We start from the raw sequence: 22,348 nt of genomic DNA, 5'->3' as shown, positions 1-22,348 counted from the left end.
AAGGAGGAGGAGGAGGAGGAGGAGGAGGAGGAGGAGGAGGAGGAGGAGGAGGAGGAGGAGGAGGAGAAAGAGGAGGGAGGAGGAGGAGGGAGAAGGAGGAGGAATCAATTATCTAAATAAAAGAGTTTACTTGCTGGATTGTACATTCTATTCCAGTGACTTCAGGTTGTATCTACACTGACTGAATTAGTCTCACTTTTCATTGTGCTTTGAAATAAAACATAATGTATCCTCCAAACTGCTCATCCTTTTCAGTAATTTTTGCTGTCTTTTTTCCTTTGGATTTCCTTATAAATTGTAAAATCAATCAGCTTCTTACTTTCTGACCCCCAAATCCTATTAATAGGACTTAATAAGGATTTGTTTAATGTATAGATAAAATGGCAGAGAATTTCCACTTTAATCTATTGAGTCTTCTAGTCTACAAACATGGGATATCTTTTTTTACTTAGTTTTCCAAGTTCTTCCTACAACATTTGAAGCTTTTCTAAGATTTTTACAAAGCTTACACTTTTTTGTTACCATTTTTGTTGATTCTATGCTTTTGTATGCTATAATGAATAAAATTATTTTCTGAAATTCAATTTTTGCTTACGAACTGCTACTATGTAGTGATGTAATTGACTTTTTGTGTGTATCAATTTTGTATTTGGCAATCTGGGTGAATTTATTTCTTAGTTTTATAGTTTTTATAGTTTTAACATGTTTATTAGTTTTATAGTTTTTATATTTATTAGTTTTATAGTTTTTATTAGTTATATATTTTTATAGTTTTATAGTTTTTAGTTCTTATCCACTAGATTTTAAAATAGATCTCTATTAGAATCAAACATAATGAGTGAAACATTTTTTTTTAGCTGTCTATCCATTTTCCACCATGGAGAACTTAAAACTTTTTCTTAATCCATCATCTAGCTAAACTTGCAGTATTACATAGAAATCATTAACAACTCATGTCCTTACTTTGGCAAATGTCTTTTATTACCCAATATGATATTATTTATAGGATTCTGCAAACACTGCTTATGATTCTAAGCAAGTTTTCTCTTCCTATTGATTGAGAGTCTTTTGATCATGCGTATGAGCTGAATTTAGTAAATAGTTTTTAACATCATTGTGATGATCATATTTTTGTTGTTTCTTTTGATTCAGTGTTTTGCAGTAATCGATATCTAGATGCTTTTATCTTGGAAAAAAGTTCATGTGCCATGTATAATTCTTTCTGTATGTTGCTGGGTCACTATATGTTGAACATTTTTGTGTCTATACGCAAAATGAATATTGGTCTGTAGTTTTGTTCCTTTGTAATTTTCTTATGTTGCATTATAACTCGTTAACTTTGGGTTCATAAACGAAGTGGCCATTGGCACTTCCTACCTTTTATTTTCTGGAAGAGTTTGTTTCTTCTTTTGAGTGGTAGTATCCTACAGTAAAACCATTTGAGGCTGAGCTTTATTTATGGAAAGATTTTGTTAATTTTAAAAATAATTATGGATTTGTTCAGCCTTTCTAATTTTTACTGAGGAATTGTTGACAAATTGTACTTTAAAATTAATTTTTCGACTTCAAACAGATTTGTTTCACTTGTTTTTACTCTTTTCTTCAAATGCCTTTATAACTCTGAATGTCTATAAAGTCAGTAGTGTTTTTATTCTTAGTTTTGGCAATATGTGTCTTTTCACTTTTTTTTGTGGTTAGTCTAGCTAAAGGTTTGTCAATCTTATTGATCTTTTTTTACAGACCCAACTGAGCTTTCATTGATTTTTTTTCTCTTGTTTTTTTTCCTATTTTGTCTTTTACTGATTTCCATTACAATCATTCCTATTTTTCTGCTACTTAAGTCAGTTTAATATTCTTTTTCTACTTTTTAAGATGGAAGTTTCAGCCATTGATTTGAGTTATTTATAGTTTTATGCTATATTTAAAAATATAAATTTCCCCTAGCCACTGTTTTGACTGTATCTCATAGCTCACATGATTTTCTATTTTCCCTGTGGTTTATTCTTTGACTTATAGGTTACTTGGAAATATATGTTTAATTTCCTAATGTTTGTTGACTTCTTACATTCCCTCCCCATTGATTTCTAGTTTTAAGGCATTTTGAGAGGAACACATTTATAGGGTTTTGAATTTTTTTTAATCATTAAAACTCTTGGATTACATGCCATGTGTCATATCATGGAGTGTGTTTTGTGTGCACTTGAAAAGAATGTATTTTCTGTTGGGCAAGTCTATACATGCTACTTAGGTTGTGTTTGGTAATATTGTTCAGGTCTTCTATATCTTGTGTATATTTCTGATGATTTCTGTTTCCCTGGTGTATAATCTCATTTACTTCCAACCTACTTGTGTTCTTGGGTTTAAAAGGTGTCTCTTTTCAACCAGCTATATATGATTATACTTTTAAAAATCTTGCCTTCAATCTCTGCCTTCTGAACACAGAGTTTCATACATTTATATGTAATGTAATTATACAGCTGGGGTTACAACTGTTTTGTATTTTCTTCATCAAATACATTGATTCATCCATTATTACCCTCTTTATGAGAACATAATTCTATTTGAATTCTTTGTGTTCATTACACATACTTCAAAGTGATAAGTCCTTCTATTAGTGGTGTAATAGGGAAAATATTATGTATTATTTTTGATCAATGAAGCTGTGGTCTTTTATGTATGTATCCAGCACTTTTGAACCATTCCCCCATTGATTATGTCTTTAGATACATTTTTTCCTTTTTGCCACTTAAATCTACGGTGTATCCACTCAAATTATTATTGCACTTCCATTTAGTATTTTTAAATTTTATTACGTTTGTTTTGAAAGCTAAGTATCTTTTAGTTGACCCGTTTGGTGAACCATGTCCCATTTCTCTTTAGGATTCGGGGCCCACTGTGGCTGTTTCTGGCTGCTTCTAGCTATAGTTTTTGTAGAGACAGGCTTGTTAGGATAGTGGCATTCCACGATTATTTGCCCATCCAAGATCACTATTATTTCTGATACCGCAGAGCAGATACCCTTTTCAACTTCTGCTGCCATCCTTTTCTTCTGTCTTGTGGGAGAGATGTTGTTTCTTACTAATTTGTAATAGCCCAGTAGAGCTGCAGTAGTGAAGATCTACGGACTGATAGAGGAGGTTGTAACTGTCTTGGATAATGCCACAGGCTCCCGTGTATTTGGTAAAGCTTAACACTTGGCTTTGAATAAATACTGTAGGATTTTTAATGCTTTTAATCAAGTTTTATAGCCTGGAATAATTTTTGGCAGCTTTATATCGTTTTACTACTACTTTGTGTAGAGAATATTTCTCTGAGTTCTTCATGGGGCCAACGAGGAAGGTTCTTCAGGTGTGTTTTATGTCACCTGACATAAAATTAGCCACTTAAAAGTGTGTAGTTCAGAGACACAGTAAATTCTAATGTTGTATAACCATCATATCTACATAGTTCCTAAATATTTTTCACCCCCAAATTAAATCACCCAATTTCCTAAACTCCCAACTCCTTATAACTACATATCTGCTTTGGTCCTTGAATATAGTTGAGTATTCTCTCTCTCTCTCTCTCTCTCTCTCTCTGTCTCACACACACACACACACACACACACACACACACACACACACCCCTGTGAATTTCTTTGCCTCCATTCCTTTAGCATATTATTTTTAACTCAACCACATGATAATGTTTAAGAGTACTTCATCCTTTTTCTATTTAGGGAATATTCTATTTATGGATATCCTAAATTTTGTTTAGTTATTCAATTATAGATGGATATTTGGCTTTCCCCCCCCATTTTTGTCTATTTTGAATAGTACCACTGTGAAAGTTCTATTAGCTGTATTGCAAGGTAGCTGGATAATTCTCTGCTTAATTTTCACAAGTACTACCAAATTGTTTTCCAGTGTTTCTACCACACTGAATTTCCAACAGAAATGTAAAAATTTTCACATCATTGCCAACATAAATTTCTCTTATTTTTATTATCCTAGTCATCCTACTATGTGTAAAGTGCTGTGGTTTGATTTACATTTCCCTAACAGCAAATAATGTTGAGCATCTTTTTCTTCTTCAGATTTTGAATTAGAACCACAGAATCTAGAATTTAGGTGCAGTAGTCTCTCCCCAGGATGACCAAGTTCTCTGCTATATGCTACATGATCTCATTTAATGTCTTAATTTTTTCTTGCTTTTGTTCTATATACCCAAACAGCTGATCACTCAGGTCTATTCTTAGTGAGTTAAATGAGTCCTTCAGATACCAAAAGTTAATTAAGTTTACATTCCATAATGTGAACTGACAGGTATCACAAGGAAAGGCACACTCAAATAATTTTCACGGTTGCAATTTTCCCATTGGGCTTTGTTCCATTTAATCCCACTGTTGAAATATCCATGCTGGCACCCAGGACTGAAAAGTTGTTGGAAAATGATGTCGAACTGTTGGGAACAGACTTGTTAACTTTTCAGTGGGAATTCTAAAATAAGATCTAATCCTTTTGGAAGTCAAGTGGTCAACATTATTGTTTGTCTTTCATTTTGGTAGATAGTTATCTCTTTTGTTTTTGACATTATAGCTGTGGTAATTTAACATTACAGAGATATTAATAACTTTAAATTATGAACGTAAATGTGTTCTTTTGTTAAAGCCTGGTTTTTGTCTGTCTGTTTAAACAACATAGGCATGGATGTCTCTAGTTAACTGCCAATTCTTTCAGTTCTTAGAAAACCACAAGAGAAGATAATTTCCTGAAGGGCTGATAACAGGTCGTGAACATGATTATTCTTTGGTAACATATTTTTTGGCATTAAAAAAAACCCCAAACAGTGGAGATGCAGGAGATAGTGATTGCCATGTATTATTCATTTCGCATTCATTTGTTCATTCTTTCATTCATTCAATACTTCTTATGTGTTCTGTGTGTTTCTTAACGTGCCAAGTGTTTTACTAGCCCTGAAAATAGAGAATAATGGTAATGATTTCCTTTGTCATGTAATTCTCAGCTCCTGTGACAATGTGCTTGAAGCAAAGCTGTGCCTACCAATTATAAAGATGTATGCCTGGGCCATGGGGAAATAGTTGAGTTTGGATGAATTACTTGATGAAAGCAGGAAGAATTGTGCAGATAGAAGAGACAGCATTTGCACAATTGTGTGGCAGGAGGGCTGTGTCAAATTCAGATGTCTACACAAAGATGCCCATGACTGGAAGACAGTGTGTGTGAGAGATGGTCCCACAGTAGACGGGATGAGGGATTAGCAACTTTCCTTTCAAGATCTTATCAAAGACTATGGGGTAGTGATCTTGGAGGATATGATCAGAATTGCTTTTCTTAAGAAGTGATTTAGATATTCCATAGATAATCAAGGAAGATAGAACAAGAATGGCCCAAATTATAGACTTCATATGATTCTAAGCACCATGTCATAGTGGCTGGTGTTTCATGGGAAAGGGAGAGGCATGTTGAGAACAGGTTTTTTGGAAGTAAAGAGACCGCTCTTCTATTTATTAGACTATGTATTTATGTTGCAGATTCTGAGTTGATTCGGGTGAGCAAATAAGTAATGATGATTTCACTTCAATTTCTCCCTTTTCCTTTGCCACTCTCTCTCTCTCTTTCCTTCTACCTTTCCTCCCCCATTTTCCCTAAGCATCTAATTTTTCCATCAGTAATTATCTTTATCATATTTCTTTTTTCTTTCTTTTTTTGGGGGGGGGATAGGACCGTGCTATGCAGTCCAGGCTGGCCTCAAACTTTCAATCCTGTGCTCCAGTCTCCCCGAATGGTGGGATTATAAGTATGTGCCCCCATGCCATGCTCTTATATTTCTAACCTTTCTTGTTAAAACGCAAAGTGTATATAGTTAAATATGGCATCCTCAGCTTAATTTACTATGAGACTAATAAAAACTTAATAGACACTAATTGTTGTCAAATTTGCCAAAAGACTCTCCCAAATCTGGTTAGTTTTTAACATTCTGTTCATTTTGGAGTCTCTAATGTGTCTCAGCAGGGGCTACTTGGAAGCACCAAGGACTTTTGGATTAAAACATTATTAGCAGATCTCAGTTAAGCTATAATCATCCCTCACAGAGATTGATTCTGGACATTCTGTAGGGGATAGAGACATCTGTATACTTTCAAGACCTGTGAAACTTTGCATCCAATTGTTCTAGAAATCTTCCCATCAAATCATCTCTATTAATATTAATGTACAGTTCAAAAAATATTAAAAATGCATTTCAACTTCTCTATACCTTCCTAGGGAAGTTTGAAAAATTGGTGACTATGCCTTACTTAGAGACCATAATGTGAACAAATTAAGGCAATTATCAGGAAATAAAGCCTAATAATTTATAATTTATAGAGGCTTTACTCCTCTTTCTAACCTCACCCTACATCCTGGTCTTGTTATGTTTGTATATACATTTTCTACCCTGGTAGAATGAATTTAGACTATAAGAAGTAAGGAAAAAATTACACAGAAAAGGCATTGTGTCTGTCATGTACAATGAAACACACTCCGGGAAAAATTTGGATTCTTTTGTCAAATGTACATACCAAATTAGCTAATGGCGGCCTATTCTCTGAAATTTGAAAGCTATTTGGGAAGTTTTGTAGGGAGAAAATTCAACTAAGAATCTCATTGATTTTATTCATGGTAATCATCTTTCCATTTACTTTTTTTCTTCCCTTCATCAGTACACCTGTTTATTTTAATCACTTCAGATTTCCTTCTTAATATTACCTATTTGTAGAGGTAGTCTTTTCTATGCATTTCACCTTATTTTTTTCCTCCTCACTATTCTTGCTCCCCAGGAAGAATATAAAAGAAAATTTTTAATCAAAAGATTCTGGAAAGAACTTTCTCATTTTGGATCCCAGGTGGCCCTGGAACCACCAAAGGGGTGTGGGGAATGAATACGAAGGAGACAGGTTACTTCATTTGGACTCCAAGGCATCTGAGAGCAATGTAGCTTCTGGTGGCAGGCTGACATGAAGTTGTCATGATGACAATTTGGAATCCTGTCTGATTTTTCTTTCTTTGCAACTCTTAACTGTAAACATTGGATTTGGCAACATAATCTACTCCATGTGTATTTTCAAATGAAATGAGAGAGAGATACCTCTCTCTTTCTCTGTGATGGATTTTTCTTTTTTGGCATTACTATTTCAATTGATGCAAGTTCTATTCTTTCCTCGAGTTTTATGTTTTGTATTCTGAAAGAAGTGACTTGAATTATGCTTTGGGGTCACTGTGATGTCTACTGGTGAAGGGGGAAATTCCGTTTTATGGGTCATGTGTTTCCTGCGTTCAGTGTTTTGAATTGTAGGAGAAGTGGGCAATGACTCGATATGCACTAATTACACATCACCTGCCACCTCTTGCCTGTGGACTACAGTACAGGTTACCAGAAATTCCGTGGTAAATGGTCAGGCCGTGCTTCTTCGTATGCAGCAAAACAATGAAGTAACTGTGGAACTGTCAAAGCTTCCTTCTTCTTATTGCCTTTGTTTTCCTTCTCTCCATGCCTCTTCTGTTCTCTTTCCCTCTTCCTTTTCTTCCCCTCCTTTTAAATCCATCTAATTAAATAATAATCCAGCTAATTAAATTCATACTGTCTTTTTGAATACTTGAAAATCAAATTAATTTACACTTAAGTAAGGGTTTTCCCTTTATATCTCCATGTGTATATTTTGTAAAGTTTAGTTAGACCCGATTTTGGTTTTTTGTTTTTTTTTTTTAAGGGAAGGGTATCAAAATCAGGCCCTCAGGAGTGCTAAGCAAAGACTGGAACATTGAACCACAACCCTACTCTTCAATTGTAGCCTTGGGAAACTGATTTTGAGCCTCTGATTTTGAGGATAGGATATTTATGTATTTCAAGCAACTAAACTGTGATCATTTGATATAATGGCAATATAAAAACATTAATTTCTGGTAAGCCTTTTCTCGCATAGAAGTATTTTAAGGTAGTGGGTTAATTTCTGTGTGTATTGATGGGATGTTTTCTTTTAGAAATAGTGTTACTTTTTTCCCACTGCTTCTCATTGTATATTGTCATATACCATAAGAAAATGTGGACAAACTTGAACCATGTACTTGAAGTATAGATTTTTAAGTTGTTTTATTTTAATATGCGTTTCAATTTCATATTGATAGAGAAGAAATCATATAAAAACAGTAAAAACCTAATCACTTGATGTCCCCAATTTATTTATATATATTTACATTTATTTAATTTTATATTATTTATAATGTTCGTATATGTAAATGTACACTTATATACAAATATATAAATGTTCACTTTGTATAACAGAAATAAGTGTACATAAATATATGAAACTAATTTTATATAAATTTATTAAATTATATACATATACAAATTTATATATAAATGCAATAAATATTATAAAACATATAACCATTAAAATGTTGGGCAGCAGTTACTGTTTTTGAACCAAATGAAAAATGTTATGAATGAAATTTCTATTTGAGCTTGCAGAAGGGATGCTTAAAATACTTAAGAGACAAGCTATTCTGAAGGACTTTCAAATAGTTTAAAGACATATTTACAAAGAAACAGCTGATGAAGTAATTGAAACTATTCTTAGCTGTCCGGTACATTCAATGACTGCTCAATATTTACTAAACAACATTTTCAAACTTGAGTTTCCCAGATTTATAGCACAGCCTAATTTGAGCTTGTGGTCCCCTGTTAAGGAGAGTGGTAGGTGTAGAGAATGACAGTGTCTGTATCTGTTGGTTTTGTCTTTTTGCTTTGCCAGTTATTCACTTACATTGATAATTGCTATTTCCTCTTGTCAGGTATCCACTTAACATTGATAATTGCTCTTTCTTCCATGTCAGACAAGGACATTAAGAACTGGATTATACAACTCCATCTGGTCTTTCTTCACTACTTCTCTGAGTTTGGTGGCTCTGGCATCCTGAGACACACTGATATTCCCCAGATTGCTCGGTCTCCTGCTAGAACTGTGAGTACACTATACAAGTAAACAAAGCATACAGATCTCTTTCCAACAACCAGGATTTAGCCTCAGTTTAGAAGTCCGTTCCCTAGAAAATTCTCTCTGCTATTCCAAGAATGGACTAAACCTTTCTCCTTCTATGCCTTGTGTTCCCTGTAGCTTTTTTGCTCTACATATAATCCTGTTGGAACACTTAACCATAGCGCCTTGAAATGATCTCTTCATCTGACCCACTATGTCTATAAGCTGCTTTAATGCAAGGACTCGGCCTTATGCACTATTATATCTTTACTGTTTAGCACAGTGATGGCCTATAAGAAGTTTTCAACCACATTACTAACTGGATGAGCCAGTCAATATGTAAAAATGAGGAATGAACAACTCAGAGAAGTCAAAAGAGAACTGGGGTTTGTTCTCAATGCTGAAAAACAGCTTAGAATTTTTTTTCTGTTTTTCTGGGAGTTCCTGACTTGCACATTGAACTTTATTTTTGTTGTTGTAATTTAAATTTTGGTTTACCTTTGTTTTGTTTGATCTTAAAATACATGCAGAGGACTTGATTGTAAACTTTCAGCTCAAATGGATCTTCTCTATTCAGCATGAAATAATCTGACTGATTAGCAAATTAGGCCACAATTTAGAAGAACTCTAGTATGCAAATTTTTACTGGCCAATACCCAACCCATAGAAATCCAGTTATATTGTACATACACAATAAAAATACTCTATTCTACTACTTCATGGTACTTAGGGAAATGAAACTAAGCTAAAGCATGATTTGAATTTGTAGCTCACGCAAAGGTTGGAAAGTGACTCTGGGATAACCATGTTCAGAGGAAGTAGGGACACTGATACCTCCCTTGAAGTATCACCACCTGTGACCTGCCCTGTGGCTGGATGGGTTTTCACTGGCCCATCTACTTTTCAGACGCCGTGGGTGTTAGGCATACAGATATTGCTTAGGAGACCTGTGAAATGATCTAAGCCGGATTAGATGGCTACTTAGAGGGGTCCAGGTGACCCCTGTCCTTAGCATGATACTCCTCACAAGGAGAACATGTGTGAGACCAACTGTCTATTCCCACACAGACTCAAGATCCCAACCGCAGACATTCTAAAACAAACTTCTTCTGTACACATAGCTAGGTATTCTTGCCCAGTCAGATCAAGCTACTGCCAGGGTTGACCTCTCAGGCGATTCCCCAGCCTGAACTTCAAAGGAAGACCTTGTGATTTGGATTCTAACAAGGATAGGGACAAAGATCAGATACATCTAAGCTAAACGAGAATGAAAGGAGAAAAGCTGTGGGTCTTATTTCTCTGTCTGAAAGGTCAAAAGGAAATACACTACAGGTGTTTCTATTTTAGCATGGAATTACCATAAAATGGAAATGATTAGAATTAAAGCATATGGAAGTATTTCCTGAAATATCAGAAATCTTTATATTAATGGCAGTTAATTCATAAATAGGACATATGACAATTTCTATATTGCAACATTTTGTTGAGATATTAATATCTTTCCCCTTACAAAAACTATCTATCTAAAGGAATACCACATTTAAAGATATTAGAATACCACCACTATTAAAATTTCAACTACTCAATGTCTTCAAAGTTAGACAAAAAGACATTTAATTGTAGTTTGTATTCTGTAAAAGAGACTTTTAATCAGGCAATAACTTTGTTTACTTAGTCATCACCTGCTCAGTATGCAAAGATTATTCAAGTAGTCCAAAAGCAAAACAAGCGAAGGGATCTTAGGAAAACAAACACATGAATTATAAGTTGTTATAAAAGTGAAGTATGGCTAAGACAAGAAAGTTTGAGAAAATGAGAGCAGATTTTGAAGCGTGGAAATTTCATCTTTAAAACAAATGTTAAGATATTACTGTTAAATTTTCTATTAGGCCAATTTAATTTTTTTTCATTTTAAAAATCAAGCTATAGTCATTTTAAATCACATGACAAACCAATATAAATGACAAACCTTCATAATATAAAATAAAGTTATAGCTCAAATTTTATTGTGGGCAAGAGAGGTGGAGTATGGATTAATTACCTCTCATTAATTGGAAGAAGTAGGTATTGATATAACTGATGAACAAATGGTAATTTAAGTGTAATATTTAAGTTCAGAAAGGCAATGACTAGAACTAAAAATACATCTGAAAACAAAAAAATAGAGGAGAGATAACATATGCTATCTAAGTATTTAATTATTAATTGGCAGTACATAAAGTTTATGAAACATTGAGTCTTGAGGAATTGTATTTAATTCATTAACAGTGGGTAAAAATATTCAGACAATAGCTGTTTGTTAGTGTTGATTGGTCTTAAATTTCAAACAGTTAAGATAATTTAGAGATAAGTGTGTAATTCAGAGTGAAAAAAGATACCTAAACTTTCATTGACTTATCTCTAGCTTGATTTATGATAAAGACAGTACATTCTTGTCATTTAGATGGACAGAAAACATTTAACATCATTTCTATCATTTATGGTGAAGGACTGTTCAGTGATTTCAAAGGCCATCTGAAAGCTTTTGGGCATCAATAACACGCAATGGTATTTTGGGAAATTGATATCACTTCTGTAGCCTCTGATTTTAGTTTTTGAGTATCTTTAATATTATCCAAGCTTCTTATTACCAACTCCAAAGTTTTATTTCCTGTCTTTTAAAACGAAATCAAAGGCACTTTAAACATTAATATTTTTGATTGGTTTGCTTTTGGTGTTAGCTACATTTAGATTTCATTTTTATTTAAGGTGAAAGACGTAAGTGTTGAAATATGCAACATGGCATTCTTTACTTTGTGACTGAAAGATGAATTTTTGGACATTGAAAATATCACAAGTCAATCTGTTCTTGGAAATTTACCAAGCACATTTTGCAGTGGTTTAAATTTTAGCACACCTTTGGGTATTTCAGTGAAATTTATTGAAGAAGATTAATAATAGTTATATGAATCACATGCCATAAACACTTTTATACAGTAAGGTGTCATTTAACTTCTTAAATCCAAAACATACAGTGTACAAGCTGTCCTAAACTTGTAAACAGGTTGTTTCAAGTAGTTTGTTTGGAATTGAGAACTCTCAACACATTTTCCTACAGAAACAGTTAAGAATTCATTTGGAATAATCTAGCTAGACAAAGATAAAGACTATTTAGCCTACAAATTAATTTTTGGACTACAGTTATACTATTATTCATTGATTGTTTATTGGAGGGTGGCAGTGTCTGTATACCATGACTTAATCTCTCTCTCTGACTACATCCAGATTATGGGTTTTAACATTAGAGACACTTAAATGGTACTACTTTTCTGTTTTTTCAGGGGTCCTAACAACTCTACTTTGTAGGCTGGGAGGGGATGGGTTGAAGGAACAGCAGACATCATTTCATATGGTGTTCCAAATTCCAAATTCATTCTCTCTTACTCATGCCTTCAAAAATTAACTCTAATATTGGGGTGGTGATTTCATGAAGTTGTGGAAGAAACTGACGTTGACTAAAATTATTCACATGGAATTACCAATTAATGCTGATCTTTTAAGGCAAATCTTACTCTTTAGTATTGTCCTGGCTTTCTATACCCAAATAATTCATATGGTATTTGTGGGAGCAGGGAACAAAATGGACTTAAATACAAAGCTTAGTCAATACATGGGGTATGCAAATATATTTCCCAGACAGGATGTCTGGTAGAACCAGGATCTCTTTTCTTCTGAGAGATTCTATTCTTTCCCATCTTTACTTTTTCTTTTTAGTGGTTTAGTCACTTCAAATTAAAAGGGCTTTTTTTGTTGTTACTGTTTAATAAAAGATAGCATTTTTAAAAGTTGTTTAGTTTTGGTGTTACTCTTGTTTGAACTCAAGGGCTCTGGAATGTGAGCTATACTCTGAGGCATTTTTATATTGGTTATTTTTCAGAAAGGGTTTTGTTGTATACCTCGGCGTAAACTTCCTATCGGTGTGTCCCTGAGTTGCAGGGAATGAATGACAGCTATAAATTGCTGAGCCTGGCTATTGTGCCCCATATATTCGGAATAACAGCCATGCATCACTGCACCCTGCTACTGGTTGAGATGTAATTTAGTGAACAGGGTTTTTTTTGTTTGTTTGTTTGCCCTGCCTAGACTCAAACCACAATCCTCTAATCTCTGCCTCGTAAGTAGGTAAGGTTACAGTGTTAAGCTATTACCCTCAACATTTTTGTTTGATATTTTAAAATATACAGTGTGTACAAGATGTACGAAAGGTTTATTGGTAGGCGAAGGTTCTTTATTCACCTCCATGCATATGAAAGAGGCTTCATAAATTATTATAATGATATACATATTCTTATGACAGTTTAAATCAACTTTCAAATGATTGTCTGGTGGACTTCCATGTCACATCGCAAGTAATATTCACTTTATGACCAAAATTCACTTCTAATCATGTCCTAGCAAATGTTATGAACATTTACATGTAATACAGCAAAATTAGGCCAATCCTTTGATTCATTTCTCGGATTCTACTGATCTTTGTTTCCCTCTTCTAAATGTATACATACATATATACACACATATACATATCTACACATAGATGTATGCATGGATACGTATATATAATACATTTGCATTATATATACAGAATAGTCTTATGAATGGTCCAGAGATTAGAATTTTGTGACTTCCTAAAGGTTTTAAGTTCTACTTTACACCATTCTGTTTTTATGTTTAAATCAGCACTTTTCAAAAAGTAAAGCAAAGAACACCATTTGTCCTATAAGTTTACAAATATATATTAAGTATATTTCTTTTTGTCATTGCTTAGTAACTAAAATGACTTGTATCAATTCTACATGGGGCTATGTCAATAATGGAAGCAACGTGACAATTCTAATTTACCCATAAGAACTTTGCTTATGAGTCAGACAAGAAGAATTATCTTTTATTATGTTCAGTAAGAAGATGGGTTGAATATAATTCTGAAAAGATATAACTATTTTCTCATATTTAATAATAAAAGTTTGTGCATAATTTTTGCAAGTCATTATTGCTATATATATACAAATATATGGTATCTATCATGTATCAATCTAGCCATCTATGAACCTATGTACCATCTAACTCTTCCTTGGTTTCATCCTTTTAATGACACTATTGAGTAAGTGGTATTATTTTTATTAATTTTCCTGTATCAGACTCACTTTCCAGATGGGGGAACTGAGGTGTTAGGAGGGGTTATTGGGTGTCAGCTAGAATGTAAAATCAGAAAGCTTCTGTTTAGATTTCATGGTCTTAATAATAATATCACACTGCTCCATATGAAAAAAATTACATCGTAGAGCTTCTGTAACACAAATGTGTAATTAGTAGCCCTGCACAACTGACTATAATCAAGATAGAACAAATTGCATTTCAGAAAACTCAACAAATATCTAACACAAATGTTAAAAATAAAGTTATGCCTGGATATGTACAAGCATAAATAGAACCCAATAATCAACATGTGGTATTTGGTCTTTCATGTACTATACCTGATCTTTTTTGAGGTGTTAAATACAGGTTTATATTAGCTTATATATGTAGGATATATTATGTCTAATTCTATTTATTATCTTTTTAACATTTTGTGTGTGTGTGTGTGAGTGTGCTGGGCTTAGCCTTGAACTCAGGGCTTGGGCACTGCCCCTGAGTTTTGTTGCTAAATGCTAGAGCTCTAATACTTGAGTAACAGATCCATGTCCAGTTTTTTGGTAGTTCATTGGAGGTAAGAGTCTCACGGATGTTCTTTCCCCAGGCTGGCTTTGAAAGGCCGTCCTCAGAGCTCAGTCTCCTGAATAGCTAGGGTTACAGGTGTGAATCACCAGTGCTGGGCCTGTAGTTTCTTTTTTTTTATCATCCTGTTTCTTTACAGATTTTCTCAAGTATATGTAGATCATTTCTGCCTTGATAATTTGTATTTAATCGCTGCACATATAATTTTTTTCCATTCGTTTCTTTTCTATTTTGAGAGCCTCATGACATAGGGAAGGCCCACCTAGAAGTCACTCTGTGGTCCAGGCTGCTCTCATTAGCACAGTCCTCTCTCCTTAACCTCCAAAGTGCTTGGGATCAGGGGAATGAAGAATCACCAAACTGAGCTTATACTTTTCTTCTTATTAGATGTTCTTCTAATTCTTTTTCTTGCTAACATGTACTTAATTATTTTCATATGATCAAAATTTTGTCCCTAACCACTTTTCTTCTTCTGCATTGACTCGTTCATTTAAATAATTATGATCCTACAAATTAATTTTATGTTTCGTTGTTTTGGCAAGTATTTTGCCCTTTCCCTATGCTATAGCCTTCTCAATACCAAAATGAGTTTCAAGATGATTTTTATCACTCCAAACGGAAATTCTATAACCATTAAACAGCCCTCCTCACCATCTTCTATTTCTAAGATTTCACTGGTAAATATGCCTAATAAATATGTATTGGTTGCAGAAATTAGTATTGCAATGAAACTTTGCTAAGTTAACTTACTCTGATTCTATTCATTTTACACATGTTACTTCTAAAGCGTCATTTTATTCATTGATAAAATAAGAAAAGGAGATGAGTACTTATTTATTTTGAAGAGAGTGTAATATTGTTATGAAGGGCTTTCATTATGTTTATCAGTTAGAAATTCTCAATCTGTGTAAATTTCCCCCAAATCTATCAATTGACAACACAATGAACATACTTGGGAAAGCTAATAATTTAATACACATCCTGCTTCTTTTTCTAAATGAGAATCATTTAATAGGCAGTTGATTTTTATCTTTTTTTTTTTTTTTTTTGCCGTGGGGCAACTCTGGGCCTGGGTACTGTCCCTCAGCTTTTCAGCTCAAGCTAATGCTCTACCACTTGAGCCATAGCACAGAACCACTTCCAGCTTTTTCTGCTTATGTAGTGCTGAGGACTCGAACCCTGGGCTTCATGCATGCAAGGCAAGCATTCTACCACTGAGCCACCTTCTGAGCCCCAATTATTATCATTTTTTAAAGAAAAAATTTATTTCCAAAGTTGATTATTTTTATAACCATTGTAATATCTATGATGTTCATTTCCTATGCAAAAATTCTACAGTTGTTTGCTTTCTGTGAATAAAAATAATTCATATACTTAATTTAATTTATATCTTTTAAAGGTAAACACTTCCCAACCTTTTCCCTGGGTATATAGAACCATGTTAACAGAATAAATATGTCTGCAGACACATCAAGTAGAATGAATATAAATATACTGTAAGTAATATTAGGAAGAATCAAGTGTTGTCAAGGATGTGGAAAAACTGGTACCATCATACATTGTTGTGAGACTACTGTTGAAAAGTGGTAATTCCTGTAAAAATTAAATGTGGAGTTATGATATGACCCAATAGTTCTGCGTCTATTTATAAGCACAGAAGAACTGAGAACAAGGCCTCAAAAATATTTTGGGTGTGTGTGTGTGTGTGTGTGTGTGTGTGTGTGTGTGTGTGTGTGTGTGTGTGTGTGTGTGTGTGTGTGTGTGTGTGTGTGTGTGTGTGTGTGTGTGTGTGTGTGTGTGTGTGTGTGTGTGTGTGTGTGTGTGCGCGCGCGCGCGCACGCCAGCTCTGGGGCTTGTACTAAGGGCCTCATGCTCTTGCTGTTTTTTTTTTTTTTCCATTTATTCCATTCTGTTGCTTGAGTGATACTTCTAGTTTCAGATTGTTGCTGGTTAGTTGGAGATAAGTGTCTCACGATTGGTCTGCCCAAACCAGCTTGGAACTGGGATTCTAATATCATAGTTTCCTGAGAAACTAGGATTACAGGCATGATCCATTGGCACCTAGCTTCAAACAGATTTTTATTGTTCATTATAGTATGATTCACAATAGCTTAAAAATAAAAGTGACTGAAATGTTTATCAACAGAAGAATAAATAATGTGTGGTGTGTACATAGCGCACAATATTACTTACATGATATGTGTTTCTGTTTCAATGGTCTTTGCAAATGTTCTGCTAGGTAGAAGAAATCAAAGGGCAAACTGTATGATTAAACTTACATGAAATAAGTAATGGACAAATTTGTAGCAAAAGACAGATTAGAGGTTACCAGAAGATGGGAAAATGGAAGATGGTGAGGAGGGCTGTTTCATGGTTATAGAGTTTCTGTTTGGAGTGATAAAAATCATCTTGAAACTAGATAGTGGTAATAATTGCACCACATTATGAATGTATATATATATATATATATATATATATATATATATATATATAAAATGCTACTGAACTGCACAATTGATTTTTTAGAAAACCAAAATTATGCAGTCCTGAAGCATACTCAGCCTTCTTTGAATTGGCACCTGATTATTATCTGCTAATGTTTTAATATAAATTGTTAACTGTTTTGATATGTGAAGTTGTTACTTTTCATTCTGAAAACAATTGGGATGGAAAACCAACAACCAACACTACAACAATTGTATTACTAGTTGAGCTGGCTTAGTTTAGAGGTAGAACAATAGACATAAGAAGGAGAATTTACATTGAAACTTGAAGTACAAGTAGACTTTAATACAAAAATGGATAAAAAATAATAATCCCCGAGAAAATAGTTAAGGGCAGAAGTCAACTTTTGTAGAATTACTTAAACTTTATGTGACTAGAACTTACACAATGGGGTTTGTTTGAGATTTTAGTTTCAATTTGAGTTAATAATTCTGAAAACACTTGAAGCTTGAGAAACAGCAGGATCAGATTTTGCTTGAAGAATAGCAGTATGGGCGTGATGGGATGGATCGGAGGAGGACAAGAATGAGGAGAGCTAGGAAACATCAGAGATTATTACAGAATTTTAGCAAGAGATATTTATTTTGGACTAGTATGGTCACAGTGACTATCAAGACAAGTAATTATGTATTTATGAACTAGAACCAGAAACACTTGGAAACTAAACAGATTTGGGAGAGTGAGGATGGAAAAGAGTCAAGAAAAACTGACTTCAAGGCTTGGGGTACACACAATTGGGTGGATGTCAATTCCATTTATCATGGGAGAAAATTTGGTGTGTGTAGAGAGGTGTTAAGTTTTATTTTGGGACACGCTGAGTTTGAGATACCTATATGATATCCAAGAGGAGAGACAAAGTGAGAAGATGGTCTGAGATTTTAATATTATTTGAGAGTCTTGATATTTAGATGTCATTAAAAACCAAGAGAATAAATAAATAGTGGGAGACGAAGAGTGTGAAGAAGTGTTCCAAAGAAAAATAATTCCAGCTTTCAAAGGTTATGTAAAACAGAAAGAAAGAAACCCAAGAAAGGGTAGATGGAGAAGTCAAATGTAAAACTGGGGATCTGTGGTAATGGAAGAGAAAATACTGAATAAAATAGAACTTGGACAGGGTCTAGCTTAAGTCCTTCCACTAAACCTGATACTATGGAGATCAGTGTTAATCTTAAGAGATGGACATTAATGTTAGTCACAGCATCAACTGTGGGTGAAAGTCACACTTTATTTCACTGAGAAGTGAGTGCAACGTGGTTAAATGCTATATACAGCAAGAGTAGATGCCACTTTGAGAATATTTAGCTGAAATGAGAGGAAAGAACTAGTAGAGATATGAAGAGTGTCACTTTCTGGCCTGAGCTTGCTAGTTAACCTTTGGCAAACAGCCTTATGCCTCTGATTCAGTTTCTTAATCTATATGATAGTAATGATAATACAAACACCAGAGCCAAACTCAAAGCATTCACAATTATTTCTTGTAAAGTATTTGTACCAAAGATTTCCGATTCAGCAAATATTTGAGCCACGATTATCAGTCATCTTGATAAGAGAGGAAAAACTTAAGGTCTGTTGATCCTAAATAGTATTTTAATTATTTATTACTGGTACTTAGTTCAGAAGGCTTTCTTCTGTGTGTAGTGACAGAAATTGCTTCAAACTACATGGGAAGGGGAGATAGGAGGATAATACTTTGGGTGTGGAAGTGTACATTTGTAATCCAGTTATGTAAAAGTGACTGATGCAGAAATACAGTCTGAGGTTGGTTAGGAGAAAAGCTTGAAAAATAAACTAAAGTAAAAAGATCTAGGGGTTTGGCTCAAGTGGCAGATCAATCACAAAGCCTGAATCCACATCCCAGTATTGAAGAAAAATGAATCTAAGCTTACATTATCATGTAACCAAAGTATATAATTATTTACATTTCCTACTGTCCTTCAGTGTTATAGTGCAGAAATAAAATTTAGTAATTTAAAACATGGTTTTTATATATGTATATGATTAAAATAATAAAAAAGATTACTGAATTATACAATGAATATCAGATGCTATTTTTATTGTACATTACATATTGCCTGTAGAAGACCTAAGACTACCTTTTTTTGTTGCAGAAGCAAAATTACTCTTTCAAGAAACAATTCCAATTATTTTGCATATTTACTTATTTTACTTCGTATTTCTGTGAATTTAAAATGTCTTTCTGAAAATGCCAGTTAAGCTTTTTACTTTGCTGTTTCAACTGGCTTTTTTCACTAGAGTACATCTATTTTACACAGAAGCATTTCTCACATTACAATTCAAAATGTTCACTTCATTACTATGAACCCACCTAGTGTTGACTTTTCAAATACATTTCCTAACAGAGTATATATTTAAGTTATACATCATAGAAATCAGATAACAAATGAAATGCTTAAATAATCTTAACATTTAAAAACTCATTTCAGATGGTTAATGTTTTTATTTCTTTTCTTGTGGTATGCATTGTAGGCAACATAAACAATCTGAAAATAATTGACTGGGTTAAACAGAGCTGCTAGAAAGCATCTTATTGCTCTTTTCAACATCACTGAAGAGGAAAATATAACAACTAGAATGAAGAGCAGTATTATTGCAAGGGTCATTTTACGTAGGAATTTGTGTGACTTATTTTATACACTGAAGCCAGTTTTCTAAGTTTATGAAATTTCTTTATTGGCTGTAATAACTTCTAGCATTTATATTGCCTATCAGAGTTTTAAAATATTTTTTATTTTACGGTAATATTGAACACTTATGTCATCTTAGCAAATAGATAGCATTATCATCATCAATCTACAAAAGCAACTGAGGATAAGGAGAGAAACTAGAACTTGAACTTGTGTGGTTCCTGACTTGATACAGTAAATGTCTGGTTTTATTTACTATGTTTTATTGTTTTCTGAGATGTATTTCACTTAATATGTACTTATTATAGCTAACTATATACATATTGTCTAACACACCTGTAAACCTTTTGTTTTTTTCAACTTTATGATAGTACCAAAAATTATATTTTTGCATTTTGATCTTTCCAGGGCTAGTGATAAGTCATACAATCCAATCATCACTTACGATACAATACAATAGCAATAGAAACCCACAGCTCTTAATAAGCCATATAAATTGTACAATGGACTGAGGTGCTAAGTTGGGTTTTGTTAAAGTCACATTTGGTAAATGTACTTCTGATTTAGGGTATCTTAATTTGCCTGGTCTTGTACATGAAGTGACAATATTCTACAAACGGTGCCGTTTGCTAATTAAATTAATAAAATTGACCTGTGCCAGCTAATTAGATATATAGTTTTTTCTTCATCGCATTTCTTTAATCTCACTAATGGCCCAACAAGATATTTTACTTAAGTCAATTTAACTTTTATGTATTTATCTGCATCCTAATATACACCTTATCATAGATGTCTATGGTGACAATCCATATATAACATTTCCTGTCTCTCATTTTCTAGCAAAATATATACATAAATAAATTTCTTACTTCTCTTTTGGGGAGAAAAAACAGACAAGATTTCACTTGCTTTCCCCTCCCCTCCTTTGGATACTTTCAATATCTGAGTATTGTGTATCTGAGGATCCGTACTCAGTATCGTTCCCTGGCGGTGGTGAGTAATCATCAAAAAAGTATTAAGTTTTCATCTGTCATCTCTCAGCTCTGGCCCCTGGACAGGGCGATTCACACTGCTGCGTGGAAATCTTAACTTAGTAGTGACCCAGCACGCGCAGAGGAGTGGGAAGCACAATTTCTACGCATGAGTATCAGTGTATCCGGGAGGTCTCTTTAAGAAGCTGCAGGACAAATGGCAAAAGTGGAAGATTCTTGTAGGCAGTGTGAGTGCGGGGGGGGGGGGGGGTGAGGGGGGGTGGGGGTGGCGTAAGATCCCTGTGGGTGCGGTGGCCGGTGGGCATCAGGTCCTCATGAGTGCGGTGGCCCGCGGGCAGCAGGTCCCTGTAGGCAGTGTGAATGCGGGGCCGGTGGGCATCAGACCTCCGTGATGGGGGCCGGTGGGCATCAGATCCCGTGATGGGGGCCGGTGGGCGTCAGGTCCCTGTGGTGCCGGGCCAGTGGGCGTCAGATCCCGTGATGGTGGGTGTCAGGTCCCTGTGGTGCCGGGCCGGTGGGCGTCAGATCCCGTGATGGGGGCCGGTGGGCGTCAGTCCCCGTGATGGGGGGCCGGTGGGCATCAGATCCCGTGATGGGGGGCGGTGGGCGTCAGGTCCCTGTGGTGCCGGGCCAGTGGGCGTCAGATCCCGTGATGAGGGGCCGGTGGGCGTCAGTTCCCGTGATGGGGGGGCCGGTGGGTGTCAGATCCCGTGATGGGGGGCCGGTGGGCGTCAGATCCCCGTGATGGGGGGCCGGTGGGCATCAGATCCCGTGATGGGGGGGCCGGTGGGCGTCAGACCCCGTGATGGGGGGCCAGTGGGCAGCAGTCCCCGCGGTGCGGGGCCGGTGGGCGTCAGATCCCCGTAGGCAGTGAATGCGTGGCCGGTGGGCGGCGGGGAGGGCACGCGGCGGCCCAGCTCTGGTCGCGGCCCTGTGTAGGAGTGGGAGCTCTGGTGTCCCCGCTCACGGCGGGGCTGCAGAGGTCCAAGCTGTTCACCCCTACCTGCGAGGGAAGCCAAAGGACACACGGACAGGACGGGACAGAACGGCACTTACTGTGAAAACGGCCGGGGAGTCCTCCTGGACGGCTCGGCGTTCTGGACACCGCCAACTTCCGGTTCCGGATCTGCCAACTTCCGGTTCTGGAGGATGAACGATCAGGGTGACTCCAGTGGTTCGCCCTGGACGGTGCAGTGGCTGCGGCTCAGGATGATGACGTGTGGGCCAACGGAGTCAACGTGACCCGCATGCGCAGCTGGTCAGCCTCGTTCTCTATTCCTCGAGTGCGCTTGCGCTCGCGCGTGGGCTGCTGGGAGTTATGAGCCGCTGGTGGCTGTGAGCGTCGTTCGCATTACCCGCGCAGGGGCCGCTGGGAGGCTGGAGACCTGCGCTGTCTTCCGTATTCCTTGTGCGCGTGGGCTGCTGGGAGCCAGCTGCGC

At 35.7% G+C, this 22,348-nt stretch overlaps 1 protein-coding gene across 5 annotated transcripts in view; it reads left to right on the top strand.

The window, feature by feature from the left end:
* Positions 1–22,348, top strand: part of Sox5 (SRY-box transcription factor 5) — an 857,426-nt gene that overhangs the window by 436,030 nt on the left and 399,048 nt on the right. For 4 of the 5 annotated variants that reach the window (XM_070011779.1, XM_070011777.1, XM_070011776.1 and 1 more), the window contains one exon: positions 8,874–9,001. In XM_070011779.1, the coding sequence (XP_069867880.1) occupies positions 8,874–9,001 (128 nt within the window). Of the gene's footprint in view, positions 1–8,873; positions 9,002–22,348 lie in introns of those variants that run through there. The other variant, XM_070011780.1, reaches the window with a different exon arrangement.

This window comes from Dipodomys merriami, unplaced genomic scaffold, assembly GCF_024711535.1.
Source record: "Dipodomys merriami isolate MVZ:Mamm:240054 unplaced genomic scaffold, mDipMer1.0.p SCAF_84, whole genome shotgun sequence".
Taxonomy (NCBI): domain Eukaryota; kingdom Metazoa; phylum Chordata; class Mammalia; order Rodentia; family Heteromyidae; genus Dipodomys; species Dipodomys merriami.
The sequence above is the reverse complement of the archived record's forward strand: the minus strand, read 5'-3'. Positions and strand labels throughout refer to the sequence as shown.